This window comes from Danio rerio, chromosome 13 (genome assembly GCF_052040795.2).
Source record: "Danio rerio strain M-AB ecotype USA chromosome 13, GRCz13ab, whole genome shotgun sequence".
Taxonomy (NCBI): domain Eukaryota; kingdom Metazoa; phylum Chordata; class Actinopteri; order Cypriniformes; family Danionidae; genus Danio; species Danio rerio.
In genome coordinates, this window is record NC_141033.1 from 43,505,001 (window position 1) to 43,529,059 (window position 24,059).

General features: G+C 37.0%; 1 protein-coding gene across 3 annotated transcripts in view; it reads left to right on the forward strand.

The window, feature by feature from the left end:
• The window catches only part of prkg1a (protein kinase cGMP-dependent 1a), a 147,308-nt gene that overhangs the window by 43,381 nt on the left and 79,868 nt on the right, over positions 1–24,059 (forward strand). For all 3 annotated transcript variants that reach the window (NM_201030.1, XM_087277707.1, XM_087277708.1), the window contains one exon: positions 10,355–10,468. In NM_201030.1, the coding sequence (NP_957324.1) occupies positions 10,355–10,468 (114 nt within the window). The remainder of the gene's footprint in view (positions 1–10,354; positions 10,469–24,059) is intronic.

The following is a 24,059-nucleotide window of genomic DNA, read 5'->3' on the forward strand; positions in this document are numbered from 1 at the left end:
GCGGAATTTATGTTACACCTCCAATGCTTGTGAAAGCAAAAACATAGCATACATTAATGCTTTTAATTTATAGTGGGTTGTTTATTAAAGGGCCATGACACCCCCCACTTTCGGTTAAAGTCTACTTCAGAATTTTTTCAAAAGATGCATGATTAATGGGCGTGGAGCTCCGCGAGCATCGGGCAGGAGTGGGCGTATCCAGCAGGGGAAAACGTGAGCGAACAACTGTTGTTGTCAGTTAGCTCACAAAATGAGACACAAACCGCGAGGAGACACATAAGTTTATAGTTTACAAAGTTAAAATGCAAATAAATGAACAGTGATTTAATGCCCTGCTACATTTGTTATTCGTAATTTCATATACACATAACCACAATTTATATCATTATAAAGATAAGTGTGTTCAGGTAAACCCTATAAATGAGGACTTCTCCCTCAATCCCCGTATCCAGCAAACTCAGTGCAGCAGGTCTCCTGACCTGTCTATTTTAACCATTAACCCTGCTGGTAATCTGGAGGATTTAGGCAAACACGGCAGCACAGTGATGTGTCTGAATGTGAACGAACTCCTGATAAAAGTCAACGTCCGCCATTCTTTAATTCTCGTGCTGCTCTCCCGACAAAAATGCAAGCAGCACGCACACAGCTTTGCTGTATGATCGGCCCTGACAAGATCGCGGGGGAAAATATGCAACAAACCCCGTGGATCATGCAAACAAACGCATATGAGCCTTCATGAACGGCTAAATACTTTGCCGTTGTTTCCGTGTTTCTCAGCTCGGGCTTGACACTGGCAGGTCTGGCAGGTCTCATGAATAATTAAGCAGCCGGCTCTTCTCATAGGATAGGAAAACTCCGCTATGAATAATAATGAGAAACCGACGCGTCATCATTGCACTTGCAGTACTGCGCTACGTCGCCGATTTTGATCCCGCCCCAAAAATCATTTTAAACCCGGAAGCTGAAATTAGCTGACAAAAGCTCAAAATTATCCAGTTTCCTCCACAATTAAAGCTGACAGGTGCTAACATTGTCTTAACTGATGCACAACACACACACATCTGTTAATATAAAAAAAAAAGTTCTCCAGGGTGTTCTGAACCTTTAAGTAACTGTCCTGTATATGACATGGGCCTGCTGGTTAGTTCATTTCTGCAGTGATTTTCATGTGTCAAATTGTAAAAGTAGACTTTTCAAAATATAAAAAAAATGAATAAACAATATCCTACTTATTATTATTATTATTAATAATAACAATAATAATAATAATAATAATAATTATTATTATTATTATTTAAAAAAAGTTTTTTATATCTATCCCAACTTCATAAATTAAAGGCAATAAGGTTACTCACTGTTACTCAAGTCAACTAATTGCTTTAAAAGCAACTGGTTTGCTCAGTTTGTTTTAAAAATTAAAGTCAACTAATCACTTTTTACGCCGTGGAAAAGCATCAGTGACTAAAACCACTTCTTATTACTGAGATCTGAAGAACAACATCTTTGATTGCACTACATGTCAAACTTTGAAGCTCCAGCAGCAGAAGAGCACACTAGTGCCACTTCTGTCAGCTAAGCACAGCAAACTGAGGCTACAGTTCACACGGTGCATCAAATTGGGCAATTGGAGGAAGCTTGCTTACTCTCACGAGTCTCAATTTCTGCTGCAGCATTTGAAAGCGTTGGGTTTGAATATGGCGTAAACAACATGAAAGCATGGGTCCATCTTGCCTTGCATCAACAGGACAGGCTGCTGGTGGTGTAATGGTGTGAGGGGAGATTTTTCACAGCACACTTTGGGCCCTAAGTATAAATAAAACAGTTTACAGCATACCTGGTTATTTCTGCTGACCATGTCTATCTCCTTATGAACACAGTGTGCCCATCTTGTAATGGCTACTTTCAGCAGGATAACACGCCATGTCACACATCTCAGATCATCTCAAATTGGTTTCTTGTACATGGCGGGGAGTTCACTATAAAAATGGCCTCCACAGTCACCAGAGCTCAAAACAACAGAGCACCTTTAGGATGTGGTGGAGAGGGAGATTCACATCATGACACCTCTGAAGCAAGTGCATGATGCTATCTTGTATATAAGGACCAGAATCTCCAAGGAATATTCCCAGGACTTTATTCAATCTGCAGGATGCTATAATAAATCAAGCCACTTCTGAAGGCCAAAGGATATCCAAACTGGTACTGTATAAAGTGACCAGTAAGTGTGTTTTAATTTCTGTAATCTGTCATACTGTTTATATTCAATGAGAGAAACTGTAGACTGTTAGATTTTGAAAAGAAGTTGGCATTGTGTAATCAAATGGTTCTAGAGTATATGACTGAAAGAGCAGGGTAAGAATGATTCATGATGTGAACCGTAAAGGAAAACCATTATAGAGACTGAGCAAGTCATATATATGGCAATTTATATTTCAGGCTGATTTAATGATGATGAATGAGCTGTGCGGATTGACCACCGAACCCTTGCACTGCTAAGTCCAAGGGAGCCTCAAGCTGTAACCCATTTTTCCAGCAGTGACTCATTTCAAACATCTAAACAGATTAATCACTTCATATATTCAGTTTTTAAAAGATACAAAAATCCTGAATGCAATCTGTCGATGGGTGAAAGTTGAATTCTCGCAATGTTTTTAAATCTTCAGTTGCTTTACAACCATGAGACCAGGACTGAATATGGCAGTGAAAGTGATTATCTGTCACTTTGATGCACTTCAAACCATATCTTTTGATTTGTATGTCGGTAAATATTGTAACGTCTGGTTTTTATTTGACACTGATATCACTGGACCTTTGCTTTTAGTATTATCTGGTGCTACTGTAGGCTCTTGGCTTCTTTTTATTCTGCTCACTCAATGTGACTGATAACAAATGCAGAGTCTTGCAAATTGGCAACTGGATTTAATGAAAAATTTCCCATGAATTATTCCACTGGTCTACAGGTTTGCACTTGTTCTGTTCCCATCATCTCAGTCACGTCTTTCTTTCCTCTTCTATGGTTTTATTTTCTTTCTTTTTAAAAATACTTTTTACAATATTATTTATCTTTATCATGCTTAAGTTGGGGAGTATGCATAATGTATAATATGTCATTTTTTTTTAAACCAAATGGATTGTATGGATTGTTAATAAATAAATAAAATGTTATACAACTTAAATTAGTTTAAAATTAAATATATATTTTATATTTTTAGTGTCTTTATTTTGTAAAAATAAATTGTGTGTGCGTGTATATATATATATATATATATATATATATATATATATATATATATATATATATATAATTCATTAAAATTAATTAAATAAATGTAAAAATATATATATATAAATATACATTTATAATTTAATTTAATTTATTTATTTTTTCCCACTCACTGGCCTCTTTATTAGGTACACCTTACTAATACTGAGTTAGACCCCCTTTTGACTTTAGAACTGCCTTAATCCTTTGTGGCATAGATTAAACAAGAGATTTTGCTCCATATTGACATGATAGGATCATGCAGTTGCTGCAGATTTGTCAGCTGCGCATCCATCATGCGAATCTCCTGTTCCACCACATCCCAAAGGTGCTCTATTGGATGGAGATTTGATGACTGTGGAGGCCATTTGAGTCCAGTAAAGTCATTGTCATGTTCAAGAAACCAGTCTGAGATGATTCGCGCTTTATGACATGGCACATTATCCTGCTGGATGATGCCATCGGAAAATGGGAACACCGTGGTCATAAAGAAAGGGACATGGTCAGCAACAATACTCAGGTAGGCTGTGGCGTTGACACGATGCTCAATTGATACTAATAGGACCAAAGTGTGCCAAGAAAATACAGACTATTACATCACCACCATCTGAACTGTTCATACAATGGATGAATCCATGCTTTCATGTTGTTGATGCCAAATTCTAACCCTACCATCCGAATGTTGCAGCTGAAATGGAGACTCATCAGACCAGGTAACGTTTTTCCGTCTTCTATTGTCCAATGTTGGAGGGGCTCCCGGTCTGGTCTTCTGCTGCTGTAGCCCATCTGCCTCAATGTTTGATGTGTTGTGTGTTCAGAGATGCGCTTCTGCATACCTAAGTTGTACTGAGAGGTTATTTGAGTTACTGTTGCCTTTCTATCAGCTGGAACCAATCTGGCCATTCTCCTCTGACCTCTGGTATCAAGGCATTTGTGCCTTAAGAACTGCCGCTCACTAGATATTTTTTCTTGTTCGGACCATTCTCTGTAAACCCTAGAGATGGTTGTGCGTGAAAATCCCAGTAGATCAGTAGTTTCTGAAATACTCAGACCAGCCTGTCTGGCACCAAAAAACCTTGCCATATTCATTCTACATGCCTAAATGCATTCAGTTGCTGCCATGTGATTGGCTGATTAGAAATTTGCTTTAACAAGTAATTAATCAGGTGTACCTAATAAAGTGGCCAGTAAGTGTCTAACCAACAGCATGCCTTATTATTTTAGTCTGCCACCGTTCTAAAATCTTGCCTCTGCTTACGTAATCAAAGCCACAAATAAAATGACCCATTAAAATCATAATACAGCATGTTTTACTTTTCCCAGTCCAATTCCAGGTCCCGCCTTTCATTATTTCCTGCGCTGTGTTTAGGTTTACTCGGATGTACAACATTCAGAGTCCATTTGAGCCTGGAGAGTAAACACAAGACAATCTCCCATCATTTAATATCTGTCTTCAGTGGCCTTATCTACAGTCCGCTCTCTTTATTTCATTTCATGCTTTATTTCATTCCTGCCGGCTTGATCACTTAGCATCTGTCTCTAAGTTATTAATGTTTGTTTAGTAGAGCCCATGTAAGAACAACATCTCTGTCTCTCGCGCTCTTCCTCTTCTTATCTCTGTGAATCATCACGGCTAATAGAAGATTGGCTGCAGGGCATTAATAGGAGCTGCTCTGAACAATAGTGCTTAATAACCATGACAGAGCAACCATAATAGAGGGTTACTTGTCAGTTTTTAACATGTCACGGATCACGAGAGATTTTCCATGCTTTACTAAACGAAACACACTAGTGCGTGTTGGGAAATGTAATCGGTTGTTCACAACAATGTCTTTGACCCCGAAGGTCACAACTTCCTGTGTCTGTCAGAGGAGGAACTGGAGGCCACGCTTTTGGACATTATTACTTCCTGTGGTGGATAGTGGGTGTTGTAGCTTTGGGAAAAACATGTTTGAAATGACTTTTCAGTGTGATCAAGCTCTAGGCTGAACTTTATGACTTTGACCCCGTTCATGCTCGAGTCTTCTCGATCCCTTTTGTTTCCATTTCATTAATTTGTATTTGCACCACATTAATGACAATATTTACTTAATGATTTATGCTTTTTAATGAGATGAAAGTCTCTTGCGTCTTTAGAATGTGTCTGTGTTGTTCCTGCTAAAAGTAGCCGTCACAGGCCACTTTATTAGGTACACCTTACTAGAACTGGGTTGGACCCCTTATTGCCTTCAGAACTGCCCTAATCTGTTGTCGCATAGATTTAACAAGGTACTAGAAATATTCCTCAGAGATTTTGCTTCATATTGACATGATGGCATCACTCAGTTGCTGCAGATTTGTCGGCTGCACATCTATGATGCGAATCTCCCGTTCCACCACATCCCAAAGATGCTGTATTGGATTGAGATCTAATGACTGTGGAGGCCATTTGAGTACAGTGAACTCATTGTCATGTTCAAGAAACCAGTCTGAGATGATTCACGCTTTATGACATGGTGCATTATCCTGCTGGATGAAGCCATCAGAAGATGAGTACACTGTGGTCATGAAAGGATGGACACGGTCAGCATCAATTCTTAGGTAGGCTTTGGCGTTGACCCGATGCTCAATTAGAACTAATGGGCCCAAAGTGGACCAAGAAAATACACACCATTACACCACCAACCTTCAGCCTGAAATGTTGGTACAATGGATGGATCCATGCTTTCGTGTTGTTGACGCCAAATTCTGTCCCTACCATCCGAATGTTGCAGCAGAAATCAAGACTATAAAAATAAAATATTAATGTTGGGTGTATATCACTCCAATATGACTGTGGGCACACTATATACACAGTTCTGTCCAAATTGCTTACAAAAGATCATTTTCATCATAGGTGCCCTTTAAAGGAAAAGTTAATCCTACTTTGGCCCAATCCCAATTCTATTTTTGTACCCCTACCCCTTCCCTTTTCCTTGGCCCTTACAACTGAGGGTGAAGGGGAAGAGCATATATATATATATATATATATATATATATATATATATATATATATATATATATATATATATATATATATATATATATATATATATATATATATATATATATATACATATATAATGTGGCAATAAGATCATAACTATAATGTGTATTTACACTGTTCATCTATGTAAACACAACAAAAACAACATTAACATTATAGCAGACACTGTAAAAAACCCATTCCCAGCCAGTAGACTTTTCTGATAGGGTATTTAAGTGTCATCAAGTGTCAGAATGTTGTGGGACGACCATATAGGAGTTATTATTAGGGATTATAGATTGCGAAATTTAGAGGTTTTCATTTATTTTTTTAAAGCATGATGGTAAAACACGTACACGGTTATAAATATATTAAAACATATAATGACAACAAAATACTAATTTGTGGATCTCCCTACTTCCGGGTGTAGCAATTCTGCCGTTGCGGTTGGTGTATTCTGGGAAATTTTCTTACCCCTTGATTTCAAGTGTGGTCCTAAAAATTTTCATTTGAAGGGGTATTTACCCCTTCTCCCTACGCCTTCAAGCTAAAGAGAAATGGGACACCCCTACCTCTTCACAGGAACGCGCAAAATAAGGGGTAGGGGTAAGGGAAAGGGCTAAGGGGTAGAATTGGGATTGGGCCTAAGTCTTTTATGTGCGTTTTCAAAATGTATGTGCATCTTGGTGTTTCCATTTTGTGTGATATTTCAAAATGCGCATATGGAAACATAGCTATTATGTGGTACTTGTTCTCATTTGATTTATCATTTGAGGAAGTCATAACCAGGACGAAATTAAAACTCAACCAAGCGCAGAATGCGTGAACATTTGAAATTTTGCTTTGGTGAATAAATAAAGCAGAATAGCCTGCCATTATTGGGAACTACAACATTAAGTCAGACTGTGTGAATAATGGCAGACTCTCTCTAATGTAAATGATGTGTGTTATTCAAATCAAAGAGTGTCTACTCAGGATAACATCTGTTGCCACTTTCTCTTCAGTGGAAATTATGAGAAGTTTATATAGAAATAGCTAATTATATTTTCCCAAAGAACTCCATGTGGTGACACATATTCACGCATTAAGCAAATAAACACAGAAATATTGTGGGCAGATGGAGCAAATAATGCACACACAATGATCTGTGCTGTCTGTACCAAGTATGCAAAAAAACCTGTAATAATAATTCTATTGTGGGGCAGCGTGGTTGTGCAATGGGTAGCGATGTCACCTCACAGCAAAAAGATCGCTGGTTTGAGCCCCGGCTGGGTCAGTTAGCATCTCTGTGTGGAGTTTGCATGTTGCATGCTCGCGTGGGTTTCCCTCCGAGTGCGTCTGTTTCACCTACAAGTCCAAATATATGTGGGAAAGGTGAATTGGATAAGCTAAAAACGTCCGTAGTGTATGAGTGTGAATGAGAGTTTATGGGTGTTTCCCCGTGCTGGGTTGCAGCTGGAAGGGCATCCGCTGCATAAAACATGTTTTGGATAAGTTGGCAGTTCATTCTGCTGTGGCGACCCCAGATTAACAAAGGGACTAAGCCGCAAAGCAAATGAATGAATGAATAAATCCATTGTCCACAAATGTTGATTTATTTTTATTTTTAGAAATGTCCTCAATTAATTCACTTAAAGTTCATTTTAAACCATAATAATAATAATGGATGCAGGGGAAAGTTTGATTAGGTCAAGGCCGATTGAAAGGCATTCTGCCCCATAATCCAGTTCTGCCAGAGTTGAATTTTAATGATAAATGAAATAGTCCATCAAGGGAAGGGTCATCAACTCTCTCTCTTTTCTCTCGCTCTCTTATGTTCTCACATCCCACTGTCTCTGCTCTGTAAAACCTTGATATGTCCTTCACACCTTTTCAATATATCTGCGCGCGGCTCTGTCTCATTCTCCCGTGTCTTCACCTGCCTGTGTGATCTGCCGTTGAAAAGTGAGAAGAGATGCTCGACTTCCTGTTATTCTGCTAGTAATGTATCATATCAGCTCATCTGCAGCTGACACCTCTGAGAGAGAGAGAGAGAGAGAGAGAGAGAGAGAGAGAGAGAGCGCAACAGGTGTATTTTAATGAGCAGTCTCACTAAAGCTGTTGAAGGCTGATGTGATTTTTGTTCATGATATGGCAGCAGTTGGCACAGCACTTGTCATCCCCTGCCAGTTGCTTATGTATATATGAATTTTCAAGAGATTATATACTTATAATTCATTGTGATTTTCTGTTTTTTTTATTGTAGTGATATTATTTTGGAGTTTGCATGTTCTCCATGTGTTGGCGTGGGTTTTCCTATGGATGTTCTGGTTTCCCCCATTGTCCAAAGACATGCGGTATAAGTGAATTGAAGGAACTAAAATGTGTAAGAATGTGTGAATGTGTGAATGCAAGTGTATATGGGTGTTTCCCAGTACTGGGTTGCGGCTTGATTGGCATCCGCTGTGTAAAACTTTTGCTGGAATAGTTGGTGGTTCATTCCACTGTGGCGACTTCTGATAATCAAAGAGTGAGCTAAACGAAAGTGAATGAATTATTTCTTTTATTTCTTTTATTTTATATTAAATGAACAACTTTTTGCTTAATTAGTATTAAAATATGCATACTGGATGCAAGAGCACAAAGGCTATTCTTAAAATTAAAATTCAGTTCTTTATAGTGAATTTGATTAAGACTCTTCACAGATTCTTCACAGACATTCTTATTAGTGTATTTTGTTATACTTTTTTTTGTATTTGAAGTATTAAAATGTACGTAATTTACTGCAGTAGGAGAAGCAGCATGAATCTTTTCCTTATTTAATAAATGACTTCCGCCTCAGAAGACAATAGCGACACGCAAAGAACAGATGGTGGCGTTTAAAGGATGCAGAGCGCAGATGCTCTTGACTATTCTGGAGGTAATTTATAGTATGATAACACTAATACTGAAATGGTTACAGCATTTTAGAATGACCAAAACAATATTTCAGATGTTTTACAATGTGCTCAGCCTGCTGGCACACATTTTCATCACCACTTGATCTCATAACAAAATCACATGACTTTTTTTTAATGCACATCCTGCATTTTGTTCAGTAAAAGCGTTTCCAATCATAATGCACATCTTTTCTTACCTAATAAAGCGTTTATCCTACTCTGTTATGCGCATATTTTATTATGCACATTTTCAAAATGTATGCGCATCTTGGTGTTTCCATCAACCGTTTTATATGTCCATATCTAAAATGCGCATAAAAATACTGGGATGTAAACATAGCTACATTATGATTTCGAGAGTACAACATGTCTCACGTGTCTTTCCAAATGTCTTGTTGACCATTTAAGCAATAGTTCACCTAAAAATATTAAAGTTTGCCATTATACTCATTACTCTCCCTCTACTTGTTATACTTCTTAGGAAGATATACTATAAGTGAAGTTTTTAAACTAATTTCAAAAGGAGCATGTGATATAATTGACTGCAGCTGGCCACCTATCTATACTCATTAGTTAGCCAATCAGATCTATCCTAACTCACTATAAGTAGCCTAGCTAGATATTACTCCCTTATCTTCGTTTTCCGAAGAAACCCCCCATCCACTCCTTTTCTCCTTTACAAAAAAGGGGAGCTCTCGAGAACCATCTGATCTCGTACTCCCCTCACATGCTCTATGGACCTGGCGGGAGCCCTGGGCTCAACTATCTCCGAGCTCAAGGTTCTCTCCCGGGACAGCATGCCAAACCTGCTTACAGTTGTCAAGCAATATCTAAGTGTGAACTCTTGAATTGTTGGAGGAAAAAACAGCCATCGACTTTCATAGTTTGTTTTGTTTATACTATGGATATTGATGGCTGCTTTTCCCATTTACATTCTTCAGAATATCTTCGTTTGTGTTCAACAGAAGTAATAAGTCATGGTTTAAGCAAAAGGTAAATAATGAGGAAATGTACATATTTGGGTGAACTATCTCTCATCCCTACGAAGCACTAATAGATATTAATGTTGTTTAAACTGAACTCACGATGAATTGTGCCTTTAATTAATTTAACTAAGTAGATATTTATTTTCCCTGTGATATTTACAGTAGCGCTGTGTTTTTATTTTAGATGGTAAGGTTGAAGTGACTAAAGAAGGACTGAAGCTGTGCACCATGGGACCAGGAAAAGTGTTTGGAGAGCTTGCCATCCTTTATAACTGCACCAGAACGGCCACTGTGAGAAGTAAGTACACACCAACCGAAACACACACACACACACACACACACACACACACAGACACACGCACACACGCACACACATACACACACACACACATTGCCATCATAAATAAAGCAAGGGACATTTTAGATTTTTTTCCCCCTCAACATACATAGATTAGCACAGCTTGCTTTATTTTAGGCCACATTTCCCGATCTGCCACTGTGGGATTATAATGCTCAGTATGACTGAAGGCAACCAATCGCTCCATCTGTGATGATAATCTGTGATTTTATCAATAGACCGGAGGCCAGACTGAGAGAGATATGTGGGTTGAATTAATATTTGAGGTAAAAAATTAGTAGAAAGTTTTGTTTGGAGGTTTTAGGATATGATAAGTGTGTGTTTGTGTGTGTGTACTTGTTTTTGTGACATATTAGGACACATCTGATTAATGGCATGTGTATGAAACAGGTATTACAAGAAGGTGGTGAAATTGCTGATGTCCTAATTTCTCATAAAGCTTATAAATCACACAGAATGAGTTTTTTCAGAAAGTAAAACAGTACATAGTTTCCTGTGAGGGTTGGGTTTAGGGGTAGTGTGGGGTTGGGCAATAGAAAATACAGTTTGTACTGTATAAAAACAATGGAACCCTATGTAATGTGCCCACATTTTGACTTTTGCATTTCTAATTATGGTTTACACTTCCTAAACAAATCATTTCAGATAATAAGGTTGCTGTCACAGATAGGCTGTGACTGACTTTTATGTAGGCAAGCTAGTAAGCATGCACTAAATCACACAAACCATTTCCACTATACACACAATTTAGATGCCGGCTGAAAAAACAAACAAACATCAAATGTACTGTGTGTGTGGATACCTGACTGTTTTGTGTGATTTAGAAATGCTCCTTTTATTTCTGAAAAATCATTTTTGCTGTTTGTTTATTTATTTTATTCAGCTTAACATTTCATATTTTGGTTTAACATTTAAAATAAATCACACCAGACTTTGTTGCAATCATAATAGTTTATTTTCCATGGTTAAAACTAACAAACAAATAATATTGTCCTACTTACATTCTGGGTCAATTCCAAACAGCCAAATATGTATGCAGGAAAGGCAGCCATTTTAAGGTTTCCATTTCCCCAATGATTAGGGTTCTACCATGTTAGATGATGTCATAGGGGGATAAATCAAAGAAACCATTGATTTTGATGGAACATATTAATCAGACACTTTTTTAGGTCATTCTGAGATGTACAGTATATGTTGCATGTTACTACCATATGTGTTGTCTCATAAAATATTTTTGACTTGCTTTAGAAGTTGTATATGTTTTCATGTGGTATGTTCTAACAAAATGGGTGGAGCCAAACTCTATAAAATGGCTCCTGCATGACGGCCATTTTAGGAAGTTTTTTTTTTTTTCCTGTGTTGATAGTTGTGTGTTTGGGCCTAACTGTTGGCATAGCCAGAACACACTTTGATTCTGTAAATTTTGTATATATATATTTTTTCTGGGAATGTTCACATTTTTGCACTAAACAAACACTTTGGACTGAATTTATTCCTCGTCACTGGTTTTGTACATCTGCACCCCAATACATCCTAACAGTTGCATTACAAAAATCCATACACATAGTGAGTCAAAGGTACGTCTGGCTTTGTGCTTTATATTCATCTATCATGCAAATAAAATGATGCTTGATATTTTAATGTGACCTTACTATAGCAAGCATATCTGTGGCTAAAGTTCACCGTGTTTTCCTATTTTCTTTTATGTTCCCTACAGTGCTGTGACATTTAACACATAATATTGAGAAAGACTTGTTTTGAGTTTTGAAGGTTATTCATGCTCTGCTGAAAGTAATTTGTTAGGAAAGTTTCCTTTTAATATTGAATGGATGAGCTGTGAGGAGAATAATGACACCTCATTGTACCCAGTTAAACAAAAGCAAAATGTTACTGATAGTTTAACAGAAGCAGTGCTTAATTTGTGCAGGAACAAGCCGGATGCGCCATCTCTAAAATCTGATCCAGCACCTCATTTTACAGATCCCCGTCCTTACACGCACCCCTGCCCTGCCCCGCTCCTCCGCTCATCACTTTCTTACATAACTCCCCGACCCTCTTCACTTTTATCGGCAACATCTTCTCCTCCCCCTTTCATCACCTTGGTCCACGACACCTCCTCCTCCTCTGCTAACATGCCGCATTTGTTACTCCGATCTGTTCCAGGATCTTGCAATTTAAAAATTAGGCACTGACCAGAATTTATAATTCATGCAATCATCATGTACACTAGGGTTGTGCGATTTGTGGGAAAATATGTAACTGTGATTTTGATGGACAGATATTGCAATTGCGATTTGATTTGCGATTTTAACTTTGTAGTCAAAATTTAGCTCAATAATCTGTAAGTCATGGCAACAATTCTGTGACAGCCTTTAAAAATGACCTGTTTTTGTTCTATGTCTGTGACTTAAATACCAAAATATTCCCAAATTACCAATGCTGTTTTTCTATGATATGAATTTTTCTATTAATGCTTCTGAAGCAGCAGATCCCATTATCCCACTTTCCTGCGATATCCTGTTTGTTTTCTTTTCTTTTCTTTTTTTTATTGTGGTAGTTCTGCATAGTTTGGTTGCGCAATTCTGATTGGGCAGAACAAAAGTGTGCTCACTTAATTGGCTAGTAAGACGGTTACACACAGACAACAGTTATGCATTTGCTCTGGACGGGGGAAACTAAGTAGTACATATATATTTTATATCACAGCCTCTTGCAAGATTGTTATTTCCAATGGAGACAAGTAGCTTGTGCACGCATATTGGGAGCGATGCGCATGCGGCACATGACCGGCGTGAAATGCTCACGCTTTCCAGGCACACCAAGTTAAAAACATCTCAACTTTTCAGAATGCCACAAGCGCACCGCCAATCACATGACAAGAACTGACTCAACAATCAGCTTTATAGTTTGTACACTTTTTTTTTCCATCCTCTGAGAAAATGGTTGATGGTCGCCTAGCAAGGACAAAGGTGCGCAAAGTGTGTTTAAAAAAATTGTGAAAGAAGCTTTCCATATGCTTTTAGAATTGAAATGTAAACGGTCCCTAAGTCTGTAAAATATCAGAATATGTCATTTTAAACTATTATAAATGTAAATAAAAGTCGCGCTAATAGCCAAGTGGTTAGTGCGTCGACACATAGCACTGAAGTGCTCGCAGCGACCCAAGTTCGATTCCCGTCTCGAAGTCCTTTGCTGATCCTTCCCCTATCTCTGCTCCCCACACTTTCCTGTATCTATATCTCCACTGTCCTATCAATAAAGGTCAAAACCCCTAAAAAAATAAAATAAAATAAATAAATAAATGTAAATAAAAGTCACTTTTAAGTCTCAAGGTCCCATAATGCAATTCAAAAGTATAATTAAATGGGTAGAAAAAAAAAATTATATATATATATATATATATATATATATATATATATATATATATATATATATATATATATATATATTTATATATATATATATATATATATATATATATATATATATATATATATATATATATATATATTTATATATATATATATATATATATATATATATATATATTTATATATATATATATATATATATATATATATATATATATATATATATATATATATATATATATATATATATACATACAGAAAACTGTTGGAAAGAGTTGGAAAATGGTGGATAACTTGCCTTTCTTCCACCTTACCCATTCTCATTAGGCTTTTCCACATTTATAAAAAGCCCCGAGCTGCTTTCAAGTCAAGATCTGGTTGTTTAATTAGCAGCCAGTTTACACAGGCATAATTAATATCTGTAATTCTTGTTTTTCCCCATTTAACCAGATCGTCCCGTATGCACAGGCTTGTGTGCTGACCTTTCTCTCATTTATTATTCCATTCTTCTCCTCATTCTTCTCTTCTGTCTGTGCCATTGTTCTGCTTCATGCATATTCTCCTCCGCTTGGCTCTGTTTCTCCATCCTCCGGCTGTGTTTGTGGCATTCCTGCGCTTCTCTGTCTCTGCTTTTCTGGATAGTGTCTGGGAAAGGAAGTGAGCTGGACTGGGATTAAGGGACATGCGTGTGTCTGATCTCTCCATGCACGGCCAAATGCGACACACGTCCCTTATGCCCTACTGCCACTAGCAAACTGAACTTTAATTGCACTCAGAAGAGAGTCCAGTTCTGTTCAGTTCAGTTTGTGTCAGATTAAAGGAGTATTCGTCATGTTAAGCATCTGTCGCTGATGCTTAACTGATGAATTAATGTCAGTATTTGATGTCAATATGATGTTGGTTTAAGATATTGGCTTGATGTCACTTTCTATAATCAACCAAATATCGACATAATTTCGTGTTGTTATTGGACATCAAAATAACATCGTCCTTTAATGCTGGTGACCTAAATCTAACCTAATATTAACATCTTATGTAATCAAGGTTTGTTTTAACCTGAGAGACAAACCAATATTCTTTATGTAAAGTATGACAGAATTCAAAGTGCCTCTACTATGCATTTACACATAAATTCTGCCACATTTCAAAGATAAGTTATTCTCTATCAATAGAAGGAATATACTGTATCCTGAATGGCCTGAAATGAGTAGCTTGCCAGTAACTCCAGTGTTACTTCCTCATAAAACCGCATAAGTTTGTAACAAATTTGCCTAATCCAGTGTTCAGCGCACAAACAATACCTATTTTGACTCTCCAACACTGTAGTTATAGTTGAGGCATGAAAGAGTCTGTGTTCGGGTTGTCAGCATGTCTAGAAAAGAAGTTTTCTGTGCTGTGAAAGCAGATCCACTTTGCATTCACTTCCAAACAATGACAACTCATGCTTAAATTCATACAGAATACTGATGCTATCATTATTGCTCATATCTCTTTGTGTAGAAGCACTGAGGAAGCCTATATAGCTAAACTTCATATTTGGTAACCTGCTTTTGGTTTTTTACACACACTGTCAAATACAATACAATACAATACAATATGTATTTATAGAGCACATTTAAAAACAACCAAGTTTGACAAAAGTGCTGTACATAGGAGTGCTAAAAACAGAGAAGCAGAATATAAAAGAAACATTTAACAGATAAAAGCAATAAAACAGTGATCAAGGGGTATCAAAAGCGAGAGAAAATAGATAGGTCTTTAAAACAGACTTAAACACAGAGATGGAGGGGGAAAGTCTAATGTGAATTGGTAGACTGTTCCAGAGTTTAGGACCAGCAACAGCAAACGCTCGATCACCTCGTTTTTTAAGGTGTGTTCTGGGCACGGTGAGTAAATTGAGATAGTAAGATCTCAATGATCGAGAGGGGGTATATGGACAAAGCAAGTAATTTGTTTTGTATTTATATATTTATTGCATTTTGGGGGGCTTGGACAAACAAATGCACACTAAATTTCTAGTGTTTTGATGAGCATCCTTAAATGTTTAATTTAAATGTCGGTTATGTTTTTTACATTTATTATGAAGACTGAAGTAATCCAAAAGATAACAACTCATCCATTCATTTTATTTTCGTCTTAGTCCCTTTATTAATCTGGGGTTGCCACAGCAGAATGAATGGTCAACTTATCCAGCATATGTTTTACGCATCAGATGCCCTTCCAGCTGCAACTTATAACTGTGAAACACCTATACACTCTAGCATTCATACACATACACTACGGACAATTTTAGCTTACCCAGTTCACCTATACCGCATGTCTTAGGACTTCTGGGGTAAACCTTTTCTGGTTGTTCTGTCCATGTACTTTTTTTTTGTTTGACACATTCAAAAAGAGGGATTTCTTTGAGTAGGTAAAATCAAATGTACAGTTCATATATATTACTGCTGTATTAAGGGACAAAATTGTATTACAAATACACAGAGAATGCGTTAATAAATTATACATTGTAATACAAAAATTCTTGTGCTGTGGAGTAAAATATAACATTGTGGATGGAAAGCATCGTCAATGCACCGTGATATCAAATTGAACCGAATCGATGGCATGATAATCTTAATCAAAGCGAAACCTTGAGGCCAGTGTAGGTTCACACCTCTAGTTGTGACCATGGGGACTGACACATACAACTGAGGTAGGATCCAAAATGCAAGTTTAATCAGTGGTCAGGCAAGCAAAGGTCAACACTGTAGCAAACAGGTATATGGCGACAGGTTTAATCAGTAAACAGGCAAGAAGTCAAAAGGCAGGCGGCAGGCAGGGAGAACAAGAATACAAGGCTTGGTAAAACATGGGGAAACAAGACAAGGAATAACACGTTATAATGTCATCTACAGATACACAAGACTCGGCCTTGGGAGTGGGTGAGTGTGCTGCTTAAATAGTGTGTGCAATCAGTCTCTGACAATACTCAGGTGGTACGAGTAATCAGTCTAATTGAGGAAGCATGTGTGAGTGTGACCGGAGTGCATGTATGAAAATGTAGTCCAGAAATGGCGGATTTGTAGTCCATAAGTTATTGGTAGTGACTCCGTAAGATCGCAGGTATCGTGACAATAGTAGCTAACACCTATTTATTTCCCTAGTATTTTTTTCCTACTATGGAAATCAATGGGGCAACCAGCATTCTTCTAAATATCTTATTTTTGTGTTAAACATAACAAAGAATCTCATAAATGTTTAAAACCACACAACCAATTAAAATTCAGAATGTTACTTCCCTAGAATTGTTTGTGTTATGCAGACACGAGTGACAGCTTAAATTGCAGGGTTTGAGGAGAGCTGTGCTGTTTCTTTTCTAAGCGATCAATTTTCAAACCTGCAACAACTCATTTTTACAGAGGCAGCGACCACTTTTCCCAAGAAAATGTTAAAAATACAGGTATTTTTATTGTCATCCGAGTGTTTGCATAGCAACACGTGCAGCAGTTATTCATCGCTCTCTCTCTCTCTCTCTCTCTCTCTCTCTCTTCTGTATCTTTCTTTCCAACACACATCTTTTGTCATAGTTGCTTCCCAGTTGTGTCTGCATGTAAATGAGACTTCAGGAGAAGCCGTGGCTTAGTGTATTAGAATTCACAGGGGAAACAGCACTGATATGTCAGCGCTTAAAGTGGTTTTGACCTGCTGTGGTCTTACCCACCCTGCAGCTGCCCTGTCCTTTAACAGCTGTAAACAAAAGAGAGAGAGATCAGGCCCAGCGCTTCACAAACCATGCAGAATGGAGGCTATTTATCACAGTGCTCTAATGTAATTACTGAGCACAAGGTAATGCTCAACAGATATTATGAGAGAAACTCGAACAGAGCAAGCACATTATAAGAACATTCATTCATTTTTCTTCGGCTTAATCCCTTTATTCATCAGGGGTTGCCACAGTGGAATGAACCAACTATTCCAGGATATGTTTTACACAGTGAATGCCCTTCCAACTGCAACCCAGTACTAGGAAGCATCCATTAACACTCATTCACACATACACTACGGACATTTTAAGTCACCTATAGCGCATGTCTTTGGACTGTGGGGGAAACCGGAGCATCCAGAGGAAACATATGCGAACACGTCGAGCCGGGACTCGACCCACCAACCTTCTTGCTGTGAGGTGACAGTGCTAACCACTGAGCCACCGTGTCACCATATATGACAACATTATTAAATTAAACTTTTATTATGATATTTCTGTTTATTGATTTACAGAATATTAGGAGTGTAGAAGATCATTGTTGATCAGTGATTCGTAACTGATTCGTGTCAAAATTTAAATTCTTAATGTGTTAAAGTTTTTTTTTTATTAATAAAGCACATTTTTTACAACACAACATTGCCCAAAGTGCTGAACACAATCATTACTAAATTAAAATAGAACCTACATCACATACATAACAATTAAAACATAAGGCAAACCCCTCAACATTAAAAAGGCGCAAATGCTAAAGAACAAAGATGGAGTTTTAAACCTTTTTAAAAACAGATAGAGTTGGAGCATGTCTGATGTGGGGTTGAATCCCGTTCCAGATTTTTGGTGCAATAACTTCAAAAGCCCGGTCCCCACTTCGCTTACACCTTGGTACAGAAAGAATAAACTGTTCAGAAGACCTTACTGCCCTACCAGGAATATACACATGTGAGAGGTCTGATAAGTAGGGTGGAGCCAGATCATTTGGGGATTTAAAAACAAAAATTAATAGTTTAAAGTCAATCCGTGACCTAACAGGCAGCCAGCCCAGAGAGGAAAGAACTGAGGATATCTGCTCATACTTGCGAGTCCCTGTCAGAAGTCTCGCAGCTGCATTTTGTACTAATTGCAATCTATTCAGGGCATTTTGACTAATACCCACATATAGAGAATTGCAATAGTCAAGTCTTCCCAAAATAAAAGCATAGATCACCTTCTCAATGTCATTAAAAGAGAGAAATGACTTCTTTTGCCACAAGTCATAGATGGTAAAAACTGGATTTAACAACTGAATTTACTTGTTTGTTAAATTTCAGATCACTATCGATATGAAACCCAAGGTTTCTAACAACAGGTTTTTAATAAGTTGATAGCTCACCAAAACCCAATAAATGCAGAGGGTTATGATTGCCAAACCAGACCAGCTCAGTTTTTTCTTCATTGAAATGTAAAAAATTTGACGACCGCCAGGTCTTAACCTCGATTAGACATCTCATAAGGGAGTCAAGCCCATTTGTATCATTACTTTTAAAAGCAACATAAATCTGAGTGTCATGAGCATAAAAATGAAAAGCCACCCCATATTTACATATAAAATAGGTCCAGGGATAGACCCTTGTGGAACTCCACATGTCAGAGGTCTGGAGGATGAAAAGGTCTGACCAACATTAACACAAAAGCTGCTGTTTGACAAATAAGATCTAAACCAGGGGTGCTCAATCCTGTTCCTGGAGATCTACCTTCCTGTACAGTTTAGCTCCTACCCTGATTAAACCCACCTGAACCAATTAATTAGGACCTGAAATCCAATTGATAATTACAGACAGGTGTGTTTGATAAGGGTTGCAACTGAAATCTGCAGGAAGGTAGATCTCCATGAACAGGATTGGCCACCCCTGATCTAAACCATTTAAGATCAGAGCCCTGAAGTTCAAACATTACTGCATAATTATTAATATTACACAGCATTTGAAACCATTAATACACCACAATACATAATTTAACACTCATTCAAATACTAAATTGTATTTATTGTTATTTATTTAGTATTTTATCTTTTGTATTTGCCTTTGGCCAAGCCATTTGGGGGGCTTGGACAGACAAATGCACACTAAATAAGTTTTAATGTCTTGATGAGTATTCTCAAAAATACAATCGGCTATGTCTTTTACATTAATTATAAAGACTGGAGTAATAATGCTCAAAATTCAGCTTTGCCATGATTTGTTTAAATATAAGAATTTGGTCACTTTGTTTTAATGTATAGTTCATGCTATTTACAAACCTTTAGCTAAGACTTTTACCTAAATAAACCAATCATTAGCTGCTTATGAATTGTTAGTAGTAGTTGGATTTAGGTGTTGGGTAGGATTAGGGAAGAGGAATAAGATCATACTTTATAAGTGCTAATAAACAGTTAATATTTTGATAATAGACAGGTAACAACCAAGTAGTAAATAGTGTCAACTGTTACTTAAACTAAAGTGTTACCAAACATGTTCACACTTGGAGAGAGAATTAGAAAATAATATCTTATCGACCCCAGAGTTTAATAAATGTGCATGTTTTTATTCTATTTGTTGTCTCTGTTAACTTGACATCTCTGCCATCCTAGGATACAGGGCTTGTTTTGTGTATTTATTTACATGCGTAATATTTCTGACGGTTTTAGCTTCAGCCTAAAAATACAGTGTACACCCTGATGGGCTCCAGCTGAACAGCACTGTCACGATCACAAGCGATCTAAACCTTTTATATTGCTGGAGAACATTCAATGTCACACAGACTACAATCCTGTCTCCATAGAAACTAAAAATCCTGTCATGCACAGCACACACACATCTGCTCCAGTTCTTCTTTGATTACACACACATAGCTTGGAGCTGCGCAAGGACTGATTACATGGACCATATTTACGGCAGACAAACACACAGACATGGTTGAGTCTTGTTAGCTGTTTTGTTACATTATGTCTAGCCTAGTTGTGTTTTGAGCCTTGCCTCGTGTTATTGTTTTGATTCATTGCTGCCTGTACCGAACATTTGCCTGTTCTTTGACTACAACTTTAGATTGCTCTGCATGTACACGTTTGCTCCTTTGATTAACTTTTACCTGCCTGACTAATCTTGTAATAAACTACAACTCCATTGTTAATGTCAGTGACACAAGACTCAGCCATGTCTGTGTGTTTGTCACTACTTTCACACTGATATTTACACTGACATAATTGTAAATGAAAAAAAATAATTATTTTCATACAGTTCTTTGCACAAGACCAAATAAATATCACAATCATCATCTATGATCATGTGTACACTCTAAAAAAAAAAAAAAGGTTCCTAGAGGTTCTATATAGAACCTTGGGGTTCTATACTTGGTAAGTAGAACCTTTTACCCAAAAAAATAGTTCAATTTAGAACCCTTTGAGTGCAAAGAACCTTTTTGATTAAAATGGTTCTATAATTTTTGATTCATAACATAATTATCTAGTAAAGATTATAAAATAATTATAAGCTATAACACAGATATACAAAGCTTTTTGAGTCAAAACCTAATAAAATGAATGCTGTGGTCAAAATCTTTATCAGTGTACAGTATGATGGGATTTTTTTCATTCAGGTTTACACATTAGCATATAACTTATATTTTATATATACTTAATATTTAAAATTTTTTGAAAATTAGTTTGTGAAATAAATAAAATAACCAGTTTATTTATTTAGACTGTGCAGTACCATGTTTTTATGATTTAATAATTTATTTAAAACTAATAATCATTGTTGTGGACAGGTGGTGAAGAGCCTTGAGAGTGACGGTTAATTTTTTGAAAGGAGAAGTCCACCACAGCTTCATCATTCACACAATATATATATATATATATATATATATATATATATATATATATATATATATATATATATATATATATATATATATATATATATATATATATATATATATATATATAATAAAAAAACCTTAAATGGTTCCAACCATCTAACAGTCTTTTTGGGACAAGAACCATCTAACTTGAATTCGAAGAAACATTTGGGGTTCTATTTAATTAACCCTTAAAATGGTTTTATTTAGAACCTTTTTGGGGTTCCATATATGAAGCACTTGAAAGAGCCATTTTTGGTTCTATATAGAACCGTTTCTTTTAAGAGTGTATGATTTGTAATGAAACGTTTGCCTCTCACTTTTTATAGTGTTGTACTTGTGTCTTGAGTTTGGTGAAGTATGGTTTAAGTGATAAAAGAAATATGAAATCAACGTAAACTCTGTGGTTGCAGTACACTTTTCTTTTAAGCTTTTGTAGAAGTCCATCTATTAGCCCAATGACAAAACTAACAACATGGTCAAAGGTGCAGTTGTTAAATACTGAAGTTAGTCAGAGGATGTAGTGTTAGCTAATACTTAAATAGTCTGGTTGCCAACTGCTCACTCATCCTAAAAAGTAGTAGATTTAGCCACTTCCATACAACTTGCTAATTTCAGCGATTATATGATTAAAAATCTCCATGCTGTCGTGCCAAAGCAGCTTATTACAGTCAAATGTGTCTTAGAATCAAATCTCATTATGTCGAATTATAAAGTTAGCGCAGACTCCACTTAATCTACTGGATGTAAACAATTTCAGGAGAACTCAGAATGAATCAACTTAACATTTTATTGGTCAGGTCAAATTGTATTATGCCAATTACATAATAAAACAATCAGAAAGCCAGTTCAGAGATAAAGATAAATCAAAGAGTTAGCGATGCATACCTGACCAGAGAAGTATGTTGCAGCTTAAGTGTCAGAGATGCTGCAACGGGGTGTCTTGGTCACAAGATCCCAATAATATTTGTGACAATTTTCCTTAAATACTCAACTCAGAACAAACAGCCATGATTTCAAGACAATAGAAGCGTTGCCGAGACCCTTGCCTGGTGAATTTAAAAGAGTTAACCATCTCTATCGTGGGGGCGGATGGGGATTTTATCAAAGCCAAAAACCAAATCAACATATACAAGTGAAATATTACAGTAAAAGTAAGACCACTTTACCAATCACACAGAGACATTTAAAATGATATCAAACATGAATATAAGGCTACAAGATACACCATATTAAAACCTTGGACATTTTATGTGAAATGTGAAGGTAACTTAAGGTCAAGAATGGGGGCTTGAGGTGAAAGGAGAAGGGTGAACTTTCTCGAATTCCCCCCTGGAGAGGTGTAGCTCTGTGTTTCCAGCCTATTCTCGTATTGTCGACAGTGATTTGAATTGAACAGTTGAACAGCTGGTTTCCTGATCTTCTTCTCAGATCATAAAGTCTATTGTTGTATTGCATAGCAATTCTTGTGGTCTTGTCTCATGAAATTCCATAACAGTTCTTACGGTCTGATATTCTGGAGAGATTTAGCCATCCTTACACTTTTGAAAACACTATTGGTTGCTTTTAGAGAGGGGTTTATACCAGTGATTCACTAGGTAATCTCTACGACAAGGCCAACCTTCTCCTGGACGTGTGCATGGATCACATGTATCTGAAATGTACAGCCAATGTACACTGAGTAATGTATTTTAGATTTGCAAAAATAAAGACAGTGCCCTCTAGTACAGGCAGGTGTGTTTGATATGGGTAGCAACTGAAATCTGCAGGAAGGTGGCTCTCCAGGAACAGGGTTGGCCACCCCTGCTCTAGTAGATTTGTCATCTAAAATGTGCAACGAAATAAACCTGGAGCAATAAAATATTAAGTTTTTCAAAAATGTAGCCATATTTCCAATATACCTGGGCTGTTTTTTTTTGTGTGTGTGTGTGTGTGTGTGTGTGTGTGTGTGTGTGTGTGTGTGTGTGTGTGTGTGTGTGTGTGTGTGTGTGTGTATGTGTTGTGTGTGTGTTGTGTGTGTGTTGTGTGTGTGTTGTGTGTGTGTGTGTGTTTGTGTGTGTGTGTGTGTGTGTGTGTGTGTGTGTGTGTGTGTGGGTGTGGGTGTGGGTGTGGGTGTGGGGTTATTGTTTCTGATTCACAGCAGGTAGAAGCCAGAAATGGCATTTTTACTAGACAACCCCATTTGCTTCTTTTCTTGCATAGATATAAAGTGTGTTTACTTTCATTTGAAGATGCTTGATAATCATGATGAGGACTTGATGCGCATGCATTAGATATGTCAAACTGTGGCCCTGCAGCAGTCTGATAAAAATTCAATAAAACAGCTGGATTTTGAGTTCTGATATGGGTTTTTGTTGTTTTCTGATTGTGGAAAACAAGCCCAGGAGCGATCAGTTTGCTTTTCTGAGGCAATTTGCTTTGGCCCCAAAAATTTTGCATTGAGGAACAAAAAATAATACAACCAAGGTTATTTTTTTGAGGCATTTACTGTGCAGCCATCCAACTGAGATATAAACATTGGAGCTGTTTTGTTTGCCAAAAA